This window comes from Sturnira hondurensis, unplaced genomic scaffold, assembly GCF_014824575.4.
Source record: "Sturnira hondurensis isolate 20B ecotype Veracruz unplaced genomic scaffold, ASM1482457v3 Scaffold0018728, whole genome shotgun sequence".
NCBI lineage: Eukaryota > Metazoa > Chordata > Mammalia > Chiroptera > Phyllostomidae > Sturnira > Sturnira hondurensis.
In genome coordinates this window covers 1467399-1493379 of record NW_028091359.1, presented here as the reverse complement: position 1 = coordinate 1493379, position 25981 = coordinate 1467399, and the positions used below count along the sequence as shown (strand labels likewise).

The 25981-nt window shown below is 47.7% G+C and overlaps 1 protein-coding gene across 1 annotated transcript in view; it reads left to right on the top strand.

Annotated features, from left to right (window-relative positions):
• Nucleotides 1-7695, top strand: part of AATF (apoptosis antagonizing transcription factor) — a 103625-nt gene extending 95930 nt beyond the window's left edge. Inside the window, exon 12 of the mRNA XM_037069818.1 lies at nt 7125-7695. Within this exon, the coding sequence (XP_036925713.1) occupies nt 7125-7188 (64 nt within the window). The 3' untranslated portion in view covers nt 7189-7695. The remainder of the gene's footprint in view (nt 1-7124) is intronic.
• The last annotated feature ends 18286 nt before the right edge of the window (nt 7696-25981 follow it).

Genomic DNA, 25981 nt, shown 5'->3' with positions numbered 1-25981 from the left:
AACTCTGCATTTTCTACTCTCGTAATTGGTGTCTGTCATTCTGACTAAATGACCCTCCCTGTGAGAGCTCCTCCCTGGGACGGCCTTCCCAACAACCCATCCTCCTGAAAGACCAAGTTCCAGCAGGGTCCGCAGCAGACCCCACTGCTGCCTGCCACCCGGCCCCCAGGGAGCACTGGGCAATTGCCTGCAGTTTGGAGCAATGTATTTCCCCCTTTAGGTCATAGAAACGTTTCTCAAACCCCTTCCTCTCTCCTGCGGAGTCACTGATACAGAGGAGAACCGGTTGGGTCAGAGGAAGCAGGAGTGAAAGATTACCTGAAAGATTGTGTCTGGCATTTTGGGGAGCAGACCACAGAGCACTCAGGTAGTTGGGCTTCTGGTTGGGAGGATCCCTTCATTTGGTGTCAGTAGCAGGTACCCAGTGATCATTTTGGGTACCTTTTGCAGTTGACGTTTGGCATGCATGTTGGTGGGCTGGTCAGAAGAGAGCGGAAGCCCCGAGAGGTGGGGGAAACAGGTGTTGAGGACACAGGAGCAGCCAGTCCTGCTCAGACCACCTGGGCCACCCTGTTCAGTCCGGATGGCAGGAGAACTCCCACTTTGTCACAGCACGGATGGGGCGAACTGTTTGTTTTTACTAGAAAAGAACAGACTCCGGTGGGGAAGACAAGAAGTAGTTGAAGTGCTACCACGAGGGAGAGCGGTCCACCTCGTCCCTTTCCTGGCTCCGGGGGACGAGCGCTGGGTCTGGAACCGCGGAGCTGGGAGCAGTGTGAGGAGGGATGTCCGGTGTCTCTCCCAGTGGTGCGGGGTGTCCAGGATGGGGTCACTGCACGCAGTCCCCATCCCACCACAGCTTCTGCCCGTTGTTCAGACGCCCTACGTGAGAGAGGTGCTCCCCACCACATCTCTGTACTCCTCCACACAATCTAACGGTTTGGGTAGACATTCGGCCGTATTTTAGGAATTTATGATACCTCTGCATTATACTTTGAGGCCAAATACCGCACATATCTAAGGCATGTTTAGAAGCTTCCAAAGCGCTAATAAGTAAACTGTTTTCAGAACACAAGCATGTAAAAAAGGCACACATTGGTAACATCACCAGTAATTTTTAAAAGTATATCTGCTATCAGTGACCACGCTGGTCAGTGTGAGTTTCCCTTCTGACTGTCCTTTTGTCTCATAAGGATTCAGATTCGATCCAAATTCTTCTACACATGAGCAGCATGGGAATCGGAACCTCTTGTCTCACCTTCCCTTTGTGTGTCCCTTTGTCTCTTGATTGTTGGATGTGTGTCTAAGGGATTAAGCTAAGCAGGACCAATGCTGCTCCACGTCTGTGTGCAGCACAGGGGGCCTCGGTGTACAGGACGGGGCGGGGCGGTTAGGGAGGAAGAAGAGCCAGGATGCGTGCTGGGATGTGCCTTGTACATTTAGGGGGACACCGCTCCCCCCAACTGAAGGAGCAAATGAGCAATTTCATATTAGCGAAGGGCATTTTATGTGTCCGATTTAAAGTAGGAAAGCAGTGGTACTGTCTCCTCTGGCACATTTGGAAGCCTGTTCGGAACTCCTGCATATACCACTTGCTCGGGGAATATGTACTTTTGGAGGCTGCACAGGTTTCTTTAGGGAGCAGTGGCATTGCTGCTGTCTCTGCTGTCACCTGCTTTTGGCCACAGGGACGGTAGGTGCAGCTCGGGAATATCTTGGAGGTTTGGGGGTTTCTGGCCAAAGTAGTGGGGTGCAGTGGCCTGGTGTGCAGCCGGTCCAGTCCCCTCAGCCTGCCAGATGCAAGCAACCAGCCTAGCAGATTGAAAGCCACACACAGATCATCTGCAGGCTTAATGTGCTCGCACTGTTTGCCCAGTACGTGTGAAAGACACTGGTCTGTGTTGCAGTCGGCGAGGGGTGCTGCCGGGGAGCCAGAGGGAACACATTTGGGCGCCCATGTCTGGGGCCACATCACTCTACACACGCACGACCGTTCCGTTTGGGACTGCGACAGCCTGCCTCGGAAGTGACTGTGTTTCACAGCAGCTAGACCCTGCGCACTTGAAATCTCTTCAGAAAAATCACGTAATAAATAAGTCGAATCCTCACACACACGCGTGCGCGCACACACACACACACATTCCGTTTTTATGGAAAATGGCTGCTAATCCATGATCATTTTTTTCCCAGAAACAGGTTTTATGATAATATAGTAAAAATATTAAATTAGAAAATGCCTCACTAAGGGTTATAAAATCTTACTACACCAGAGATAGGTAATTATCCCCTCTACAGCCTAAATGACAGTTTAAAAGAAATAAAAATGTTAGTGCTCATTACTTGCTTTTGTAGGTTGCAATAAAGGGTAAGTTAAATTTTAATTCAAGGAAGAGCCCCTGCTATCGACCTTCTACCTTAGGTCCAAGTCCTGCTAATGACTCTGTAGGTCATTCCCCTGCTTGATACCAACATTAATGCACTTTCTACAGGGGACATACCCACTGGCCATTGAGGCCGAGAGTGTGGGGGAAGGGCCTGCAAAGGGGGGAAGGCACTTCAGCTCAGAGATTCAAATTTTGGTTCTTAATCTGGTAGAGAGGAGGAATTACACATTTTATTTTTTTAAAAGGGAAAGAAAGAAACTAAGTTCATTATGCATAGCCTTAAGGGGACCTCCAATATTAAAGTGCACACTCACCATGGAGGGGCCGATGGAGACAAAGTTCACTGAAGGCTTGGTAGCTGGCTCTCTCTGCCTGGCCAGGCGGATCCTGGTGTGTGGGGATGCGTGGGGAGGGGGTCCTGGCCGCAGAACGCAGTCTGACCCTGTCCCATGGTGGCTTTTTGGTACCTCCTTTTATTTTTAGGTTTGTTTTTCTTGGGATGGGGCAAGGGTTGTGGACACACTCTGTTTCTTTTCAGATGCTTCTCCCATGCACTGTGGCACCTGTCTGGGTTTGGGGCAGAGCTCAGCATGCCCCACAGGGCAGTCTGCATCCTGGGGTGGGAAGGGCTTCCCTGGAGGAAGGTCCACACTCCGGATGTGTCTGCAAGCGCACCTGTGCCCAGGGCTGTGCATTCTTTTTACATGCCTGTCCCAGCAGTCCTTGCCCACCTGATGCAAAGCTGCCTCGGGCCCCTCCTCGTCCTGACCCAGGGTGTCACCAGGGTGACAGCTCAGGGTATCGGTGCTGGGTTGAGAACTGCCGCAGCTGAGGGCCGGGCAATGAGTCCCCTTGGGTCTGAGGGTTCCCAGGCCTGTAGTTTTAACAAGTTTGTAGGAGTCGATCGAGTTGTTAGCTGGTAGACCATCAAAACTAGTTTTTGGTAGCAGATCAGTGTGTGATTTTTTAATTTATTTTGGTGTATAACTCAGAAAGAATTAAAAGAATTGAATGGCATTGCTCTAACAAACCTCTCTTATTCCTGTCTACTTGTTTATGTGATGTGGTCTCTCAGCACTCGGCGCTACAAAACCACAGACAGGAACAGAGTCAAAGCTGAACCCGCTTTCACTCCAACAACAAACTGTGCTCCCTGCGGGCACGTGGGTGGAGGCGGGAAAGCCCCCCCTGTCTCAGGGAGAGATGCACGCCCCGTAATGTCTTACTTATTTCTGCGCCTTAGATTTTTACCAGGATTATAGTATATTTTAGTGTGTTGTTATCGCATATATGATTATATCCTCATAATAATTGTAATGATGACACAATCCGAAGGTAATTTTTTAAATTACTTAGAGCCTCACGGTCTGAAGAAATTAAAATATTTTTATTTCACTTTTTTGAATTTCAAAACGTGTTTCAATCTACATACTTATTTTTGAGACCAAGAAGTATGATAGGGTGATCGATAAAAGACTTTCAAGCATAAAACAATTATATTAGGGCCAAAATCTCTAGGGAAAAGTCAAGTGGAAATAACATTTAGAAAGAAAAAGGTGATGTAAAGTTTTCAAGTTAGAGTTCGTTTATGTGCTGTTTAAATGAGTGATGATGGGCAGAGATCAATATGGCATGGAGATCTCACTGAGCGGGATCTAAGAGTTGTATTTTAAAAATTAGCGTTCACAATATCTTGTTAATTGTTTTCTTTGTGGTTATTAAGTTTATTGGAAAAGTTTATATGTAAACTTAAAAATGTGTGAGGGGGCTGCATGTTTTTGAAAATTCTGTTGGGATGTGCAGAGTGCAGAGATGAGGTGGACCGGGACCCCAGACTCCACCCTTTGTGGTCCTGGCTCCCCAGCCCTGCCCCGGTGGGCGGGCGCCTGGTCGGCAGGCGGGAGGTCCAGCCAGCCTGGAGCCTGTGCGGGGAATGGTGAGTAGTTGGCGAGGGCAGGGGGGCTTCATCCTGGTGATGCTCCTGGACCAGAGGAGGGTCTGCTTTGTCTGTACAGCTGGGCTGGGTGAGGGGAATGGGGAGGGGACGAGAAGGAGCCGGAGGTCAGCTAGGAGGCTCTGGCTGCGTTCTTGGCCAGAAGTGGAGGCCGGAAGGAGCAGCTTTGAAGGTACCAGTGGTCCCTGCTTGTGGTGGTGGGTGAGGAAGACACAGAGTTGGAATTACTTGGGGATTTTTAGATTGGAATAATTCCATGCTCATATTCTCCTGCTCTCTGTAAAAAGAATTTAAGAGCACAGACTACTTAGCTTTTCCAAGTTGCTTTGCCATGAACAGCTGCATATGTTTGTCAGCTCTGCCCACCTGGGTGTGAAACGATGCTCTGTCAGAACATGGATTTCAGCATTTCACTCTGCCCCCGACTCGTGAACCCTGCCCGGCCCAGGTGATTCTCTGCTGTTGGGACACCCAGTGAACGCGTTTGCTGGGCAGTAATGATGGGTCTGGTGCAGGCAGGCTCGGTGAGGGCGGGAGGGCGTGACTGTGAAGGCTAAATAGCTCAGTCCTCTGCGTTCCCCTCTCTTCCAGTGCTGCCTCCTTATCGTCATACTGTCCTTTCTGTCACGGTGGCTCCCCCACGGGGCCATTCAGTTTTTTTGTGAAATGGCCGGAGAGACTGCTTGCTAGCAGGCAGATGGCAGGCCGTAGAGTGATGACGGGAAGCCTGGGCAGGGCCTTGCTGTTGCTTCTGCCATGGAGCTGGTGATTCGGAAGCACCTGGAAGGGAGGCGCCTGCCTCTCGTTTGCATTTAGTATGAAGCTGCCCACCACGATGGGCTGGTTGTCTGGGGGCTGGCCGAGAGGGGCAGGAGAGAAGATGGGCTCAGGGTGAGCCTGCGCCTGTGGCCGGTCCTCAGGGCGGCGGTGCCCCTGTGGCCACGTTGGAGCCCCACTGTTTCCCAGCTGCATGTCCCCTGCCAGCCCTGCGGTCCTCAGAATGATGGGGTCAGTGTGCATTCTTGGTTTCTGCAGTTTGTTTTGAAAGATTTTTTTTTTCTTTTAAAAAAGTTTTAGGCGCTGGCTGGTGTAGCTCAGTGGATTGAGCACGGGCCTGTGAAATGAAGGGTCGCTGGTTTGATTCCCAGTCAGGGCACATGCCTGGGTTGCAGGCCAGGTCCCCAGTAGGGGACACATGAGGGGCAACCACACATTGATGCTTCTCCCCCAGTCTTTCTCCTGCCCTTCCCCTCTCTCTAAAAATAAATAAATAAAATGTTTAAAAAAGGTTTTAGTATGTTATTCCTATTGCTGGATTTTCTAATTACAGTACCTCTATTCTTACAACTATAGCGGGTGACTTCAAAAACAGACTAATATGTTTTTATGTTAAAGTCTGGCTGAACCAAAACAGCTGTTTGAAGGGTGTTTTTTTTATTTTTTTTTATTTTGAAAGTCAGCTTTGCTGGTGATGACTCCCAGATAATGAGAGCACTTTTAAAAGCCTGTTTTCCTAACTAGAGCGACAGGCTCTTTTTATGGTTAGATCTTGAAAATATAAAACGGAGCAGGCACAGCTTTCTTCTGGGGCCATTGACCTGCTGGCCAGGGCCTTGGCCCGAGCGTGCCCCCTCCCCCAGGGGTCTGTGGCCGGCCTTCCCGCAGATGGCCACCGTGGATCGCCTGCCACAGTTGGCCGCACCCTCCACAGTCCACCTCCCTGGTGGGTCCGACCTGCTCAGACCCTCGTGGTTCCTCATCTGCCCGGAGACTTCGCTTTCTGTCCACAGAGGAGAGCATTCTAGAGCTGCTCTCACAAGGAGAGCAGGACACACCCCCACCCCATCTTTTTCTTTTTTAAAGATTTTATTTATTTATTTATTTATCTTTAGAGGGGAAGGAGAGAGGGAGAGAAACATCAATGTATGGTTGCCTTTCGTGTGTCCCCTGCTGGGAGTTGGCCTGCAGGGAACCGGCCTGCAACCCAGGAATGTGTCCTGACTGGGAATCGAACCGTGATCCTCTGGTTCGCAGGCCCGCGCTCAATCCACTGAGCTACACCAGCCAGGGCCCCCGCCCCATCTTTTATAGATTCTCTAGGCCTTGACACCTGACTGGCCAGGTCGTAGAGTGTGTATTGCACACCATAGCACAGGCAGAGGTCAGAAGTGGCCCTTTACTTCCAAGGACTCAAGACCCTGGCATGCTGTGGTTTTCATCACCTCAAACCCCAATTTTAGAAATAATAAATTAGCCAATCAAATTATGTATTAGATTGAGAACAGAGAAAAGGCCGGGGAGTGGGGCTGGCCGTGGCCCCACTGCAGCGGGTGACAGTAATTGGAATCTTGTTGCCGGGTCATTTTCATTGTTTTTCAAGTACTGCCAAGTCCGAGAAAATGTATGAAAACTAAATTATATCCCCCTACATCCACGTCTGATTGAATCCTCATCGTGTGGCAGTCTCACATCCTATTAAAATATTCCATCTTGTTTTCTTACTTGAAGAGCCTGTGTGTAAAGGGCGAACTTACAGAAAACTCATTCCCTAGAGACAGGGTATCCAGCCACGCTGGACTATTTACATATTTTACTATTTGAGTGGCTTCTTCTAGGTTTCTCCCTTCCTCTCTATTTGTGAGTAAGAGCTGTGGGATGCATTTTTAATTGCATGGCTGTGTTTTCAATTGAACAAGCAGATTAGGGTATTACCCAGTTTCTTAGTTTTTTTTTAACCTTGAAAAGTTAACCAGTGTGTTAACCAATTCGTTTTCTTTGTCTTCCAGGACGGAGTTATATCGATCTCTTTTTGGCCAACTGAACACTCCCGACGAAGGCCACCGGCAGTGACAGCACCCGTCTCTTTTGCCATAAGGCCTTGAGGCAGGGCCTCTGACACCCGGGGCGCCTCGGCCAGGCAGGCTGCGCACCCAGCCCCGAGTGGAGGGACCCATCGGCCGGTGGGGTCAGTGGGCCGGCAGACCCCTGGGAAGGTGTGCTGTGCAGATCGCATCTGGATGAGTCCTAGGACGCCCGGAACGCAGCGTCTGTTGTCCGAGAGCCCTGTCCTGCGGCCTGTCACCGCCACAAATAAAGAGACTCTCCTGTGCCCTCGATGTCTTGAGCAGCGAGAAGTCTGATTTGGGAGGGTTTTTGTTCTGTCCCCGGCCAGATGGCCTCCTCTCACAAGACCTTCACGGCATCGTCCGGGGCTGCGCTGCTCTTGGGTGGATGGCACCTGCTGCGCGATCATGGCTCTGAGGGGCAGGGATGCCCCAAAACCTCTGAGCTGTGCCCTGGAGACTTTGTCCCTTAGAAGTATTTGCCAGTTTGTTGCTAAATACAGATCTCTGACTTTGTCTTTGTTTTTTCTTTTCACCCATAAAGGTTCTTCCAGAGTCCTTTTCCATTCACTCCGTTCCTAAATCACGTTATTGAGATTAGCTCTGGTGTAAATCTAGCAGGAGGAAATGATTCACTTGTTTTTCATCCAAAGGTCACAAGCTGGAAATTAAATCCTCATAAGGGGGATTTATTGGCCTGCTGTGGTCAATATGCAGTGAAGATGATCTTGCATAAGTAACACGTGCGGACCAGCACACCGGACTGACCATCTCCTGGGGGCCTTGCCCAAATCTTTATTTAAAGCTACATAATTAGAGAAGAAATGTTGTATCCACGCAATTGAGTGCAGTTGAATTTAATAACTAGTCATTGTTTTTAAAGTCAGATTTTGATATTGTTTTAAAATGTCAGAACCAAGTGACAGATTTCTGTGCCCAGGAATCCCACGTATCATTGACTCAGTGTCCGGGGCCGCTGCACCGCGCCTGAAGGCCGGGCTCCGGATGCTATCCGTCCTGAGTGCAGTCTGCTTCACAGTTTCCTGCGAGCATCAGTGTGTCTGCTGAGCTCAGAATGGGGGACGTGGGGGCGGGGGTCTTCCCATCTCATGTTAATTGGACCTTGGAACTCGGTGATTTGTTTTTCTTGTCTCTGTAGTTACCTCTTGGGCTTGGCTGTCAGGGAAATGTTTAATTTTCAGTGTGTCTCCAGTTACCCCAAAGATCAATCAACAGAAATAGACGAGTTCTCCCACACTTACTCTCTTCAAAATGATCCCTTTAAAAATATAGGACATGCAAGCCTGTCCATCTAGCCTGAGGATTCCGGAAAATTCGCACTGGATCAGCAGGTGAGTGACCTGCTCCCCCTGGGTACCAGTGAGCTTCGTGCTCACCCGTGCTTCCTTGGGGTGGGGGTGGGGGGGGGCTTTGTTACAGTAGCTCTTTATCTGACCAAGAAAGAGGTTTAAACAGGTACTTCACAATATTTGGAGTCCAACCTGTTTAATTAAAAATGAATTAAAATCAGGAAAGATGAGAAAGAATGGACAGAATTTTCAGTAAAGGGAGCCATGCATTTTAAAATTCAGAAGACCACCCTCCTTCCAGCCAAGACTAAATTGGAAACTATTTTAATTGACATGGATACTGCAATTCAGCTGTTACTAGAAAGACAGATTAGTTGATTGATTTGCATTTTAATAAAACTAATACTTAACATTTTGGTAGCTAATGCTCATTTTTAAATGATTTGAGAACCGTTATCAAGAGTTTTCAGAGCCCCTTTTCAGTGTTGACGGAAGCATTTCTCCCTTTTGTGTGAAGTTTGCTTATTTTCTTGTGCCCAGCTGACGACTTCACACCTGACACTCCTACACTGCAGACCCCGAAGCCCTCCCCAGTACAGGGAGGCAGGGGCTGGCCACACTGGGCGCCCACCCAGGTTCCTACAAGGGCCAGGCGCTGGGAGCGGGCGCTGGGCCTCTCCCTTCAGGACAGAGAAGATAAGGCTGGTTTCTTGTCTTCACTCATTTTACGTTAAAAATTAATTGCAGGGAAGTAGAAGGGACAAATGTCAGTGAGACTCTGCTCTTGTCCCCCACCCCTCCACCCAGATGTGTACTTCTCACTAAGGTTTAGCACTGCACAGCCCTCAGGGTGCAGGGGGTGGCCCGTCTCCCCCATCAGTAGGGTGCAAAGCTTGGTTTTTATGACTTTCGGACTGCTCACATTTTTTACTCACCCTTTAAATTCAGTAAAAACACCACCCGCGTGACCGTGCCTGCCGGCTCCCCCTCCACCTCACACACACATCGCCAGTTGAGAGCTAGTGGTGCACGGTGTGCTCTGCATTTTAATGTGAAGAGTATAGGAAAAGGTTATTTCCATGTTTTAGCAGATATTTAAGTATTTTAATTGCTAACTTACAATTCCATTTGGAGCATGTATCCTCAGTACTTAACCAAATCCCCTGTTACTGAACATGTAAATTGTTAATTATTTGATTTTATGAATAATGTTACAGGGAAATATTTGGGCATAAAGCTTGTTTATTGTTTTTCAAAATTACTATTTTTATTGGCATATATTTTTAGGAACAAAGTGAACCCAATGAAAGAACTTGAGTATTTTGGAGGCTCTTGGTGCGCTTCACAGGGGCTGGGTCAGGCCCTTGTTCACGTCTCACTTGCCCTCTGTGGGGTGGAGAGTGGAGACGGGCCCAGGAGCCTGATCCTGGGGTTTGTTCCTTGTTCCCCAGGGAACCCTTCAGTCGGCATCCTCCTCTGCGGGGGTTAAAGAGCTCCCACCTGGGAAGTGCTTGGAAAGATGGTGGTAAACAAAGTGACACCGTCTCCCCCCCAACCCCCCTCTGTTTCTGGGTGCTCCCCCTCTCCCCTCTGGTTTTCATGCTCTGGCTCCTCCCAGTGCTTTCGTCTGGAGATCTTAGGTGGGGCTCACTTGCCACGTGTGGGTTCACCTTCCTCCCGGCTGCTCTCTGCTGTTTCCGGTGTGTAGCCATTCTCTCCAGAGTCACATCCCAGACCAGTCAGTCAGCGTCGTTCGCAAACCCCGAGAGCCAGCAGAGTACCAGGGAAGGCCCACTCCAACCCGTTCGGCAACACACTGCACCTGCCTCCGGGTTTCCTCGTGGAGGACGGTCTTCCTGGTGCAGGCCTCTTTACCATTTCTTCCCGCAGGAGCGGAGTTGGGGGGCTCACAATGAATCCAGATGTGACGTTCGTCCTGAACCCTGGAACCATTTCCCAGAACATCACGGTCACTCTGCATCTGGAGTGTGTTGATGCCCAGCCCGTGTCCACCTGGGGTGGGCTCACAACCCAGGCAGCCTCACGTCTCAGGGAAAGCTCACCGACCGCGGAGGCAGAGGCCGTCCAAGGAGCCCAGGGCTCAGGTCAGAGGTGGGCGTGCTCTGTGCCCCGGGGGCTGGCTGCCCGTCTGGTGACGCCCTGCTAGTCCCACCCTGTGCACTTGCAAGTACAAGCCTGAGCCTCGTCTAAAGCGAACGAACCTTGTTTTCTGCACCTGAGGTTGTGCTTTTACTTTTTAAATTTACGGACGTGCCTGTGTATTGGGGGCAGCAGTGCTAGGAATTCATTTGAGCTTGCTGTTTTCATTTTTATTTAGGGCTTACCTCATTTCATTTACATCTTTTTTTTACTTTCTCTTTCTCCATAACATTTCAAAAATAATTGCCAGTAATTTGGTAAGTTCATGAACTGATTCTCTCAGGTCCAGTGGGTCCCTGTCACCAGCGGGCATGTGTGCATTCCGTTCACCCACAGCTCTTGTCGTCCGCTACCCGTCCGTGTCTGCAGAGACGGTGGTGTGGATGTAGTGAGTCTGCTCGATCTAACTTTTGTCTTCCTTGCTGACCTATAGATTTCCTTTCCCGAGCTTTTCTTGCCCACGGTGTGGGGTCTGCCAGTACGGCCGTTGCCTCAGCAGCGTTTATATTCCTGGGAAGTTTGCCTGGTTTATTTCCCTGTGTTGAGGGTTCTCAGTTCATTTGTTGAGGTCAAAGACACTGAATTCTCAAGAAAGAAAATTTAAAAAATATAAAAAAGAAAAAGTAGTCCCACATCACTGACAGGGCAGAAAAAATAAGGTCCCCGCTAGACACTGTGACAGTAACACATAAAGATTCCTGCCCACCCCCACCGACCCTCTTCAGGACTGGATTGGAAAGGAGCTCAGCCCGCTCTGGGCCTGCAGGCTTCTTGTTACATGGGGCTGGCTGAGTCCTCTCAGGTCTGCCCTCCCCGAGGAAGGAACAGGCTGTAATTTAGGGGCGTGGTTCACTGTTCTAACAGAGATTGGGGGAGCATAGCTAGTTTTAGAACGGACTTACGTGCTGTTTTGAATAAGAATATAGGAATGAAAGGTGGAGTCATGGGAGAAACCTGAACTAGACTTCATACCTGCTAGGATGTGACCTTGAGGAAGTCTGAGGACCTTCCCAATCTGCAGCAGCTGCTTCTAAAGTAAGGGCAGTGTGGTAGATTTGGGTTTAGCAGAGGCGCAACAATATTTTTCCACATTCATTAATTCAGCTATTTACTGACCTACTGTGTGCCAGGCCCCGGCAGAAGCTTAGCAAAGGGACTCTCGGCAGGTGCACAGTCGCGGTCGGGTCTCTGCTCTCTTCTGCAGAGCTCTGCATTCCCAAACTGGGGCCTGATGGAACTCAGCAGATCTGCTGGAGTTGCCTTCATTAACGCTGGCTGGTCCTCTTGGAAGCTCAGCTTTGAGCACATTTCAGGCTTGGCCTCAGTTTCCCAAGGTACTGTTTCTCCAAGGTGAGAGCTCAGCCTGGCAGGAGGGCAGGAGTCCCTGTGCTCTTGGGCACTTCCTCCCGGGCTTTAGCGGCTGCTGCGCGCCCAGCCTGCAGGACAGCCAGGTGCATCAGTATGCAGGTGTGGCTGACACCGGGCAGGAAGCAATTAGCCTGCGGCTCTGTATTTCTACCTCCTCAGCGAGGGCAGCTCTGAACACGAGGATTCCTTGGTGGCCAGCTGCCTCCCTCGCTCCTGTGAGTCGTCCTGGGGAGCCAGGAGACGCCGCCTCCAGCGCTCGGAGCGTCCATAGCATCAGGGCCAGAGCTGTGCAACCGAACTCTCGGGGGTGGGGACTAGAATCCTATCACTGCGCCATCCCACACCTTGTGGCTTTTGAGCACTTGCGGCGTGGCCAGTGGCCACTATTGGATAGCTCAGGACGATGCCAGTAGTTTCCAACCTTTTGCAAGTTATCTCAAACACCGAAACTGAATGCGGACAATGATCCACAGATGGGCTGGCGAGAGCTGCAGCCGAGGGGCTGAGGGCTCAGCGTCTTCACGCACCAGGTACGTGCGCAGGAGGGGGCGGTGGGCGGGCGCGCGCAGGGGCGGCCCGGGAGGCCGCCCGGCCCCCTCTCTCCTGAGGGATCAGCCAGGGAACTGACTCCCTGGGGCCATAAAATTGTTTCCCAGTTTGACTCTTGTGTCCTTTAAAGTTGTAGCGCACGGCACTTGGTTTTGAGAGCTAAATGTAAGGCTAATACCGAACACTTGACGCGTGATAACTCCGAGTTCACATTGTTGGTGGAGATAAGCAGGAAGGAGCAGGTGCTTTTGAACTTACTTATCAGCCTTTTGGCAGGCTCCCGGGCCGCCACACCCCCACCTGGGCGCTGTGATGCTCAGCAGGGTCTTGGGGAAGGAGGCTTCCCCAGGCCCCGGGCCTCCGTTTCATCCGCCGACCTCGCTGGTAAGGCCAGGCTTTGTTCCCGGCGGGGGTGCGGGCCCAGGCGCGGGCGGCGGCCGGCAGGGAGCCGCGCCTAAGCGGTGAGCCCCCGCCAGCCCGCGCCTCGAGCCTTCGGAGGGGGCCCCGCGGAGACTTTGCGTTTTAAGGTCACATCCTGATCTTGGCGAAGAGGGTAAGAGGGGACCAACGTGAGCCCTAGTTCTCAGTTATATAATTAAGCCGAGATTTTCCTTCCTGAAGGAACAAAAAGAGGCCAAGGACAGACTAATTGAAACCTCAAGGTTGCTTCTCCGAGAGTGGCCTGAGCGGTGAGCCAGGGCGGACGGCCACTTCTGGCTGGCGCCCCGGGCCCCTGCTTCCCTGCTGCCCGCTGCCTGCCGTCCACGGGAGGGGTGCTGCTGGGCACGGGCGCCTCCCCTCTGCTTTTTTACATTAAGCCTTTGCTTCTCTTGGCCCAAACAAGGAGGCCTACGCGGGGCGGGGGGCTGAGCACGCGGCCACCTCCTGGGCTGCATCGCTCCCCTCCTGTCGCCCTGGCCCGTCAGCCACTCCCGCAAATGGCACCGCCGCGCAGCCCAGACGACCAGTCCCAAGGGCCCCTAGAAGGCCCGCCTGTCTCGATGAGGACGTCAGCCAGGCTGGCTCTGCTGAAGTCGCTCATTACCAGATAAGTGATGGTAAAATAGTGATGCCTTATTAATTGCAGGTGTAGCTGCTAATTAGAACCCCGGCGTGTGCTCTTTTATACCTGTTCATACAGTCGCTCCAGAGTGGAAGGACTTGCTCGCCTCTCCTTCCCTCTCCCCACCCCCAGAAGAGAATTTCAACTTTAAGACAAACAACTTCATTTACAAGTGTGTCTCTAATTAGCTGCAGAATTAGGAAAGCTGAGTTTTCCCCCATAGATCGGCTGAACCCCCGAGGGAGACTGGTGGAATAGAGAGAATCGCATTTCCAATTATTTTGTTGAATTGCTAATTTAGTTATTGTGCCTGGTGTAATTGTGATGGGTATTGGGTGTGCAATTCAATTTGTTTTAAATATTTGTGGGAAGGCTGATCAGTAATGGAGCTGACCTATTTTGTGGCCCAAATTGAGGGAAAAAAAGGCTAAAACACAACAGCCACAAAGATATAGTTTGTTTCCATTTTTATTTTGATCTCTCTCATCCTTTTAAGACCATTGATGCAACAAAAGGATTAAATTAAAAGATGACAGCGCTTTGATCTTCCTACTTTGAAAGCTTAACTGTCCTTGGCAGTTGGCCGTGCGGACACGACAGGGGAGCGCTGTGGATGCGCTGCTGGGGGTGAGCGGCGCCGCCGCCCGTGACCTCGTCTCTGCGTGTGCCCGGGAGTGGTTTGGGTGCTCGACTCCTGAGACCAGGCACGCCGCTGGGCTATGGCGTGTCTGGCTCCAGACCACTACAATAGGGCGGATATCGCAATAAAGTGAGTTGAAATATTTTTGCTGGAGGAGGGTCTTGCCTTCAGCTCCTAAAAAATGCAACATCCGTGAAGCACAAGAAAACGAGGTGAACCTGTGGTGTGTAAAGTAGTGAGGTGCCTGCAACAAATACTGCCAAGTCCTTCTAGCTGCTGGGCCACGCCTGGGGCCCCATTGGCAAGGAAGGAACCTTCCCACCAGGGAGGGCCGTGTGCAGGGTTGGTGACCAGGAGGCCCACCTCGGGGGTGTCGGCACAGCCCTCGCCCCAGGTAGGTCCTGCAGCTGCTTGGCTGAGCCTGTGCAGTTGTGACGAGGGTGACACCGGGTGAGCTCCTCGATGGCTGAGTGTGACCTCCCCTCTTCAGGGTCTCCCCATCTCCCCACCACTCAGCCAGCGTCTGGACCGGAGGGAGGGTCTGTGGTCTGATACTGTTTACCAGCCTGTTGGGTGCTGGGCAAATCCATCCAGCGCGGGCCAGGAGCATGGCCGCGGCTTGTAGGGAAGAGCAATGGATGGGGCTGTGGCGGGACTTGCGGCCGCAGATTGTGACGCAGAGGCAAAGCTGGGACCCGAGGGCCCTGAAGCCGGAGCTTTCCGCCTTGGTTATCGTGAAATTAGGGTGCGAGCACCAGGTACTGCACTGCCCAGGGCTGCTTGCAGGTAAATGGAGCTGCTGGGCCTCGCCGGGCCTCACGTACCCCACCCCACCCCCGGGCTCTTTCTCAGACACAGGGTGTGGCTTTTGGGCTAGGTTCAGGTCCAGAGTGGGGCAGACCCGAGTAGATTTTGAGGATGTTAATAGTAAAATGGGTATGGAAGTGGCTGACTTGGATTCTGAAAGCATCGCTTTGTAACGCAATTAACTTGGGTGCTGGGGTCAATCTCTGCACATAGCTGCTAAGTAGAACTTCGTCCTTCCTGTGTGACAGATGGTCAGGGCCTGTGGAAGGTGCTTCGGGCGCACGTGGTCTGGCTTCTCTGCACGAGTGTTTCTGGAGGAACTGGGAGAGAAACCTGGTGGTCACCGATGCCGATCGTGATGACCTGGGTCTGTGGGTGGAGGGCAATCATTGTACAAGCAACGCCGCGGGGAGTCGGGGAGACTGGGGGTGGGGTGGGGAGAGCAGAGGTGGGGGAGGAGCTTGTGGAAACAGGTGCGAGGGGTGGGGGGCAGGCTCTGGGTGGGAGTGCGCCCCTCCCCTGTGCTGGTTATAGGTTTTACAGCTTTAATATGGGGGTGGAATTTACATGCCATAAAATTCACCCGTTGTAAACACACAGTTCAGCGAGTTTTCAGTACATTTGTAGAATCATGCTATCATCAACATATTCACCACTTTTAGAATGTTTTCATCCCCCCAGCAAAGGACTCTGCGCTGGTTTGCAGTCCACCCGCAACTCCGCCCCGCCCCAGACCCTCACCGATCTGCTTTCCGTGGGCGTCGAGAGGTCTTTTCTGAATGTTTCCTGTAAGAGTCATACAGCGCGTAGTCCATGTGTCTGGCTTCTCTCCCTTAACACGAGGTTCCTCCGCGTCATCCAGCGTCAGTATGTTATTTCTTTTTGTGGCTGACTCGGACCCATCGTATGGATATACCGTGTTTTGTTTATCTCTTTGCCTACTGATGAACGTTTGGGCTGTTTCCAAATTATGTACAGAGCTGGTGTAAACCATCACAGGGCTTGTGGAGCGTGTTTCCATCACTCTTGGAGAGATACGGAGGCGTGGGATTCTGGATCGGATGGCAAGTGTATGTTTAACGTTTTCAGAAATTGTCTAACTGCTCTCCAAAGTGGCCTGACCTGCCCACCAGCTTCTGCGAGGTTCCAGGTGCGCCGCCTCCCTGTAAGACTCTTGTTATTGTCAGTCTTACGATTCCAGCCACTGGAGCACGTAGCAGACTCTCCCAGTGGCTTTCATTCACATTTCTCTAACGACTAAAGGTGCGGAACAGCTTTTTATGTGTTTGTTAGCCATTCGTGTTTGTCTTCTTTGGCAAAATGTGTATTCAAATCCTTTGCTTATTTTTAACTGAGTTGCTTGCCTTGCTGGGTTGTAGGAATTCTCTGAGTCAGTGCAAACCCTTGTCACATATGAGATTTTCCCCCATCCTGCACTTGCCTCTTTGTTTTCTTAATGTATTTTTTGAGTCACACACATTTATAATTTTGATGGTCTCATTTCTCAATTTTTTTTGATGGATTGTTCCTGGTGTCAGATCTAAGAAAACTTTGCCCAACTCAAGGTCACAAATATTTTCTCCTGTGTTTATAGAAATTTCTATAAATAAATCTGCCGGCCCGGATTCTGATGGGTGCACATTGAATCTGTAGATCCGTTTAGGGAGAAGGGCTGTCTGAACAACGCTGCCTGTACCGCCCATGAACATGGACTGTCTCTTCACGAATTCACGCACGGTTTCTCTCCACAGTGCTGTACGATTTTCCATGTACAAGTCTTGCACTTATTTTGTTAAATTTATTCCTATTTTATTGCTTTGATCTATCCATGAAATGCTTCCTTAATTTCATTTTTAGATTGTTGCTTTATATAAAAAGACAATTGATTTTTTAAATTTTTAAAAAAGATTTTATTTATTTTTAGAGAGAGGGGAAGAGAAGGAGAAAGAGAGAGGAAACATCAATGTGTGGTTGCCTCTCGTGTGCCCCCCCCATTGGGGACCTGGCCCATAACCTAGGCATGTGCCCCAACTGGGAATTGAACCGGCGACCTTTTGGTCCTCAGGCTGGTGCTCTATCCATTGAGCCACACCAGCCGGAGCACAGCTGATCTTTCTTTTTTTTATGTTTTGGCACTGTACTCTGTGACTTTGCTGAATATATTTATTACTTCTAGTTTGTGAAAATGGATTCCTCACACAGAATCATGCCATTTGTGAATAAAAAACACTTTAACCCTTTCTTTCCAATCTACAAGCTTTTAATTTTTATTTAATTAGCCTATTGCCCTGGCTAGAACCTCCAACATGATAGAAGTGGAGGAGACCCCCGCTGTCCTTGCCGTCCTTGCCGTCCTCCAGATCTCAGGAGGATGGGTGTTTCCTCTTCCCATTGAGCGTGATATTGTGGTTCGTCATAGATTCCCTTTCTCAAGTTGAGGAAATTCCCTTCTCATTATAGTTTGTTGAGTGTTTTTATCTGGAATGGATAATGAATTTTACCAAATGGTTTTTCTGCATCTGTTGAGATGATCATGTGGTTTTTGTCTCTTATTCTATCAATGTGGATATTTAAACTTTGCACTCCCAGGATAAATCTCACCTGGCTACGGTGTGTAACATTTTTACATGTTGCTGGGTTTGGTTCACTGATATTCGCGAAGGGTGTTTGTGTCTGTCTTCATGAGGAACCCTGGTCCCTAGTTTTCTTGTGACGCCTTTGCCTTGGGCATCAGGATAACACTGGCTCATAGAGTGAATAGGAAAGTGTTTCTCTTCTGTTTTCTGGAAGAGTTTGGGAAAGATTGGCATCTCTTCTTTAAATGGTTGACAGAGAGCTCACCAGGGATGCCTTGCAGGATGGACTGGGCTTTTCTTGGTGGAGAGATTGTTCATCACTAATTCCTTTACCTGTTGTAAGTCTGTTTAGGTTTTTCTGTTTCTTATGCCAGTTTCGGTATTCGTGTCTTTCTAGGAATTTGTTCATTTTATCTAAATTGTCTAATTTGTAGGCATAAAGTTGTTTATAGTATTTCTTTATAATCCATTTGACTTCAGTAGGGTCGCCAGCAATGACTCCTCTTTCATTCCTGATTTTGGAAATGTTATCATCTTCTCTCTTTTTGTTTGTCAATTTTGTTGCTAGTTCAAATAACTAAACTTTGGTTTTATTAATCTCTCTACTATTTTTCTATCTAATATTTATTTTCCCTTAATTTTGCTTCCTTTGGGTTCAGTTTGTGCTTTTTGTCAATTTCTTAAGAGGAAGTTTAAGTAATTGATCCAGACCTGTTACTGTTGAATTGTCTTTATTGTTTCATTTACTTCTGTTGGTTTTTGCTTTACCTGTATACATCTAAAAATAGAAACAAAAAGTTGGGGAGGAGGCGTGAGTGAAAGTGAGAGCAAGCTATTTTCTGTTTTTTTGGGTTTTTCTTTTATGAGCCATCCTGATGGGTATGAAGTAGTATCTCACTGAGGTTGATTTGCATATCTGTGATATTGAGCACTTTTCACAGCTCATTGCCCATTTGTATATAATCTCCAGAGAAACATCTACTCAAGTCATATACCCATTTTAAAATCGAGTTATTTGAGTTGGTTATGAAATTGTAGAAGCTTTTATGTATTCTGCATATTGTCCCTTATTAGAGATGTGATTTGCACTTACTATATACCTTAAGTTAGTATCCATCTCAAATAGAAAATAACTTTAATTCTGATTAAATAAAAACTTGGTTTCAATATATGTGATTATCATATTTTACATTTATATTTGCTATAAACCCAAAATACAGAGATGTATTCTATGAAATCTTATGTCTTTTAACAAAGTTAATGAGAACACACAGTCTTTTATATTTACATATATTTATCTTTTCAAACATACTTCTTATCTTTGTGTAGACCATTTCTGTTCAGCCTTAATAATTGCCTTCAATATTTCTTGTAAGGCAAGTCTTCTAACAATGTATTCTTGAAGTCCTTTTTTTCTGGGAATGTATTTCATCTTTGTTTTAAGGATAGTTTTGCTGGGTATGGGATTTTTGATTGACATGTTTTTTTAAAATTTGGTAGTGCTTTGAATATATCAACCCACTGCCTTTGCCTTTCATTGCTGTTATTTTTTATTGTTCCTCTCTACATGAAGAGTTGTTTTTCTCTAGCTTATTTCAAGATTTTCTCTTTGTCTTTCAGCAAGTTGGCTACGATATAGGTGTAGGTATAACATTTTTGTGTTTATCTCCTTTGGGCTTATTGAGCTTTTCAGATCTGCAGATTGTTCTCCGTCAGTTTGAGAGCCTTTCCTCTTTACTTCAAATATTCTTTGTGCTGCTTTCTCTGTTTTCTTCTCTTCTGACATTCCCATTACATAGAAATTGGTTCACTTGATATAACTGCGTGGACCTCTGAGTTCACTTGTCAGTCATTCTGTGGATCATTGCTATTGCTCTGTCTTCAAGTTCATAGATTCTTTCTTCTGCATCCTTGAATCTATTTAGTCCCTCTTATTAATTTTTATTTGCTATTGTACTTTGCAACTCCAGAATATTTGTATTGTAGTAAAATATACTTAGGTATTACCATTTTAGTGCTTTTAAGTGTACGGTTCAGTGGCATTAAGTAGGTTCATGTTGTTGGCCAACATCACCACCATCCATCACAGAGACCTTTCCATCATCCCAAACTGAAACTCCGCACCCACTGACAATAATTCCGCATTTCTTCCTCCCTGTTCTACTCTGTGAGTTTGACAATTCTAGGCATCTCATAAAAGTGGAATGATACAATAGTTCCTGTTTTGTGTCTAGCATAAAATTGTGTCTCTTAGCATAATGTCTTCGAGGTTTATCCACATTGTAGCGTGTATCAGAATTTTATTCAGAATTGACTTAAAACTAATTTCTACAGTAGCTGATTTGAAGTCTTTATCTGCAAATTCTAGGTTCTGGACCCACATAGAAACAGTTTCTGTTGATTTTTTTTTCCTGAGGATGGGTTATACTTTCTTGTTTCTTTGAATGTCTCATCATTTTTTGTTAAACTGAATATTTTAATATAGCAACTATGGATTCTAATTTTTCTCCCTGAAGGTTCTTTTTGCTTTGTTTTGTTGTGTTTAAAAACTTGACTAAATCTGTAGATTCTATTTCTTCTGTGGTTAAGCCTAGCTTCAAAGTATCACCCTTGTGCCCAATGGTTAGCTGATCATCTAATGGTCAGTGGTTTGGGCAGCTGTTATGCTCGAAGACCTTGTACCATGAAGGCTTCCATACACTGTTGGTAGCTATGAGAGACAGACAGACAGACACAGAGAGAGAGAGAGTGTGTGTGTGTGTATTGGAGAGCACATTAAAAATTTAGGCAGGCCTTGGCTGGGTGGCTGTGTTGGTTGGAGTGTTGTCCTATACACCAAAAAGTTGTGGGTTCTACCCCAGTCAGGGCAAATACAAGAGGCAACCAATCAATGTTTCTCTCTCACATTGATCTTTCTCTTTCTCCTTTCCTCTCTCTTTAAATCAATAAACATATCCTCAGGTGAGGATTAAAAAATGGCAGTTTTTAAAGCATGCCCTGGCTTTTACTTTCTGATGGGACCTCTTGTATCTTCTCTTCATGTGCTTACAGGTTCATGGTCAGTGAGGGATGGGTGGATAGCTTCCAGGGGTGTCCAACTTTTTGGCGTCTCTGGGCCACACTGGAAGAAGAGTTGTCTTGGACTATACATTAAATACCTTGCAACATATAATCACAAAAAAACCTCATCATGTTTTAAGTAAACTTTCAGTTTTGTGTCGGGCCTCATTCGTAGCCACGCTGCGCCACACGTTGCCTGCAGGCCACAGGTTGGACACCCCGGGCCCTTCTCTGGTCTCTTCTGCATGGGGAGCTTAGTGAGTGCCCTGAGGGCTGTGTCATTTCCCATCTCTATTACATTTTTGGCTAGGCTACGGATCTGTCTTTTGCCTCTAAGATTACTACTGCTGCTAACAATGCCCCGGGTCTGAAATGTGTTTACCCAGACTTCAGCTTAAACCCACGATTCTAGATTAGAATCCTTCTAGCGCTGAAAGCGATCATATGGATCGTCTCACTCTGCCTCTTCCTTTTGCACTCCAGGGAAAGAAGACTCCAAAAAGCCCGTGGTCTGCTCAAGGCCTTACTGTAAGGGAGGCCAGGCTCAGAGCTCAGCCTCTGTCAACTCCTTTGTGTGGCTGTAGCAAAATACCACAGACTGAGGAGCTCGTGAACAACAGAAACTTATTTCTCACAGTTCCAGAGGCTGGAAGCCCAAGAGCAGATGCAGCATGGGTGGGTGAGGACCCTCTTCTAGGTTGCAGATTTCTCATTGTATCTTGACATGGCAGAAGGCAGCAGGGCTCTCTCTGATGCTCCGCGATGAGGCACTAATCCTATTCGTGAGAGCTCCATTCTCACAGCTTGAGCATCTCCCAAAGCCCCAGCTACTAAAACCATCACCTGTGGGGGTTAGAATTTCCACGTATGAATTGGGAAGGGGCATATTCAGACCACAGTATTCTACCTCTGCTCCCCGCCAAAATTCATGTCCTTGTTGGATGGAAAATACATTCAGTCCATCCCAACAGCCCCCAAAGTCTTAACTCATTCCAGCAACTACTTCAAAGTCTAAAGGCTGAAATCTCTTGGAAATCTCATCTAAGTCAGAAATGGATGACATGCAGGGTAGAATTCACCCGGAGGCAAATCCCCTTCCATCCACGGACCTGTGAAATCAAACAAGTTATATGCTTCCCAAACACCACGGTGGGGCAGCCACAGGATGGGTGATCCCATCCCAAAGGAGAGCACAGGAGGGAGGGAAGGGGTGGCAGTCCCCCAGCAAGTCCAGAACCCAACAAGGCAAACGTTAAATCTTAAGGCAGAGAATAATCTTTAATTCAATGCTCTGCTCTTTGGGGTGGGGGGGGGTCCCATCCTCTGGACACTGTAGTGGAGGTCTTGTGTTTTGGACACGCTGGACCTCCTGGGGTGTGTGTACCTGCCCGTGTGGCTTTGCTGAGCACAGTGCTCACCGCAGCTCTCCTGGGCTGGAATCAGACACCAGTGGCACTCCCAGTCTGGGAGGCGTCGGGAGGGCCCTGCGCCCATGGCTGTGGATAGGAGTCTGGGCCCCACAGTTGTGGGTGGGGGCCATCTGGCCTAACAAAACCCAGGCAATGCCCCCTTTTGAAACTGAGGCAGCTCCGAGGACCTCTGAATTGCCCGTGGGGTCCTCTTTCCCTTGTCTTGAAGAGTAGAGCATTAGAGAAGCTGAATAGCTCTATGGTCCAGTAAAACCTAAGAAGTTCCCTTCTTCCCTCCCTCCCTCCTTTCCGGTCTTCTTCACTTAAGTCCAAATAGGATATTTTGCTGCTGATGGAATCCACGGTTCACACCCATCGCTTGGCCACTCCCTGAGTGTCCTCTTCTGCACACGCTTTCTCATTTGCAACATGGGTAGACCGAGAATTTCCCAAATTTTCAATGTCTGCTTCCCTTTTGAACAATTATTTCTCTAAGCCATTGCTCTCTTCTCACATTTTACTACAAGCGTAGGAGAGAAGCTAGGCTGCCTGCGCCTTCCATTCTTTGCTTAGAAATAGCTCCAGTCAAATATCTAATTTCATTGCTCACAAGTTCTACCTTAAGAGAGGAACACAAGTCAGCCAAGTTCCTTGCCGCTATGTGACAAAGATCGCCTTTCCCCAGTTTCCAACCACATGCTCCTTGTTTCCGTCTGAGCCCCCATCGGAATGGACTTCGCTGTCCGCATACCTACCAACATACTGAGCACAGACCGCCTAGGTATTCTTAAGGAGACAGAGCTTCCTCCACAGCCTCCTCTTCTGAGCCCTCACCCAAATCACCTTTTAAGGTTCAGTTCATGGCGATGTAGGCTTTTTCTAGCAGGGACCTCCACTCTTCTGGCCTGTGCCCACCACCCAGTTCCAACGCTGCTTCCACATTTTCAGTTTATTATAACTGCTCCTCACTCCTGGTATCCATTCAGCCTAGCTGAGGTATAACTGACATATAAAATTGCACGATATTTAAAGTATGCGTCATGGCGATTTGCCATAGACTGAAAAGATTCCCTCAGATGGCTAACACCTCCACCAGCTCACACAGTTAGCCTTTTGTGTGTGTGTGTGTGTGTGATCACTTAAGTTCTACTCGCCTGGCAAATTTAATTTTATGACACAGCGTAAGACAGTGCTGTCAACTACAGTCACCATGACACACACAGACCCTCGGACCTCATTCATCCCAGAGCTGAAGGTCTGCATTCTCTCACCACCTTTCCTGTGTCTTCCACACCCTCCTCTAGGCCCCGGAAACCACTTTCCCACTCTGTGTCAATGAGTCCGACTTTTTGGTTTTTTAAAGACCCCACATACGAGTGATACCAGGCTGTACTTGTCGTTCTCTGGCTTATTTCACAAAGCATAATGCCTTCAAGGTCCATCATCGTTGTCACCAATAGCAGGATTTCCTTCTTTCCCATGCTTGAATTATGTTCCATTGTGCCTGTACACCACATCTTAATCCACTCCTTCACTGATGGACACTTAGGCTGCCTTCATGCCTTGGCTGTCGTGAAGAACAGGGGAATGCAGCTGCATCTTCGATGCCCTGCTTTCATTTCCTTCAGATGGATATGCCCAGAAGTGGGATTGTTGGGCCATTTAGTAGCACTATTTTTAAGTTTTTGAGGAACATCCATACTGTTTCACACAGTGGCTGCACCAACTTACATTCCTACCCACAGTGCACAAGGGTTCCCTTTTCTCCACATCCTCACCAACACCTTTCTCTTGTCCTTTTGATGACAGCCATTCGAACAGGTGTGGGCGGATACCTCACTGTGGTTTTGATTTGCATTTCTTTGATGATTAGGGGTGTCCAGCACCTTTTCTTATCCTCGGAGCTTTTATGGCCATTCGTTTGTCTTTGGGGAAAATGTCTACTCAGTTCCTCTGACCTTTTTTGGATCAGATTTTTTTTTTTGGCTATTGTTATGAGTTATTTATATATTGGATATTACCTTGATCAAATATATAACTTGCAAATACTTCCTCCCATTCTGTTCATTGCATTTTTATTCATCTTATTGATTTCTTCCTTTGCTGTGCAGAAGCTGTTTAGTTTGATGTAGTCTCACTCATTTATTTCTGCTTTTGTTGCCTTTGCTTTTGGGTCAAATCCAAAAAATCATCTCCAAGACTGATGTCAAGGAGCTGAAACCCTGTTTTCTTTTAGGGAGTTTTATGGTTTCAGGTATTACTTTCAGGTTCAAGTTTTTAATTCCATCTTAAGTTGATTTTTTGTGTATGGTGTAAGATAAGGGTCTAGTTTCATTTTCTTGCATGCGGCTGTCCAGTCTTCCCAGCACCATTCATTAGAGAGACTGTTCTTTTCTCATTGTATTATTTCCAGCTCCTTTGTTTTAAATTCATTGTCCATGTATGTATGGGGTTATTTCTGGGGTCTCCATTATGGTCCATTGATCTATGTGTCTGTTCTTGTGCCAGTACCATACTGGTTTGATGACTAAAGCTTTGAAATATACTTTGAAATCAGAAAGTATGATGCCTCCAGCCTTGTTCTTCTTTTTAAAGATTGTTTTGGTTATTCAGGGTCTTTTGTGGTTCCATACTAATTTTAAGATAGTTTTTCCTTCTGTGAAAAATGTTATTGGGATTTTGATAGATTGTATTGAATCTGTAGATTGTTTGGGGTGCTGTGGACATTTTAACAATATTAATTCTTCCAACCCATGAGCATGGAGTATCTATTTATTTGTGCCTTCTCCAGTTTCTTTCATCTTATAATGTCTTATAATTTTCAGTGTATAGACCTTTGACCTCCTTGGTAAACTTTATTATACCTAGATGTTTTATTCCTTTTGAATTATAAATGGGAGTTTCTTAATTTCTCTGATAGTTCATTGGTAGTGTATAGAAACTTAACTGACTTTTGTATAATATACTACTTTTGTATCCTGCCACTTTACTAAATTCATTCATTAGCTCTAATAGTTTTTTTTTTTATGGAGACTTTAGAGTTTTCTATGTATATCATGCCATTTGCAAATGGAGTGTTTTATTTCTTCCTTTCCAGTGTGGATGGATGTCTTTTCTTTCTTTCTGGCCTGATTGCTCTGGCTAGGACTTCTATATTTAGTAACAGTGGGCATCCTCCTGGCTGGTGTGGCTCAGTGGATTGAGCACCTGCCTGTGAACCACAGGGTCGCTGGTTTGATTCCCGGTCAGGGCACGTGCCAGGGTTGCAGGCATCCCCACTAGGGGGCACGTGAGAGGCAACCACACATTGATGTTTCTCTCCCTCTTTCCCTTCCCCTCTAAAAGTAAATAAATAAAGTATTAAATAAGAGTGGGCATCCTTGTCTTACTTCTGATCTTCCAGCCTTACACTGTTCAGTTTGATGTTAGCTATGGGCTTGCCACATATGGCCTTTATTATGTGGAGGTACATCCCTTCTGTTCCCAGCCGCTTGCACATTTTTAGGTTTGTTACAGCAGTACCTCACTCCCGGCCCAAGTTTTTGTCGGTCCATTTGGGCTGTCAGAACAAGACACCACAGACTGGGTAGTTTATAAACAGAGATTTATTCCTCACAGTTCTGGAGGCCAGAGATCAGGGTGGGCGGGGGTTTCCTTCCGGTGGTAGACTTGCGTCTCCACGTGATGCAACGGGATCTCTCAGGACCCCTTTATAAGGCACTAATTCCATCCTCATGACTTAAAGCATCTCTCAAAGTCCCCACCTTCTAACACAGCACTTGCTGACGTTGGGATCTCAATGTATGTTTGGAAGTGGGGTGCACAGACAGTGGAACTACAGCACTCCCCAGCGACCCT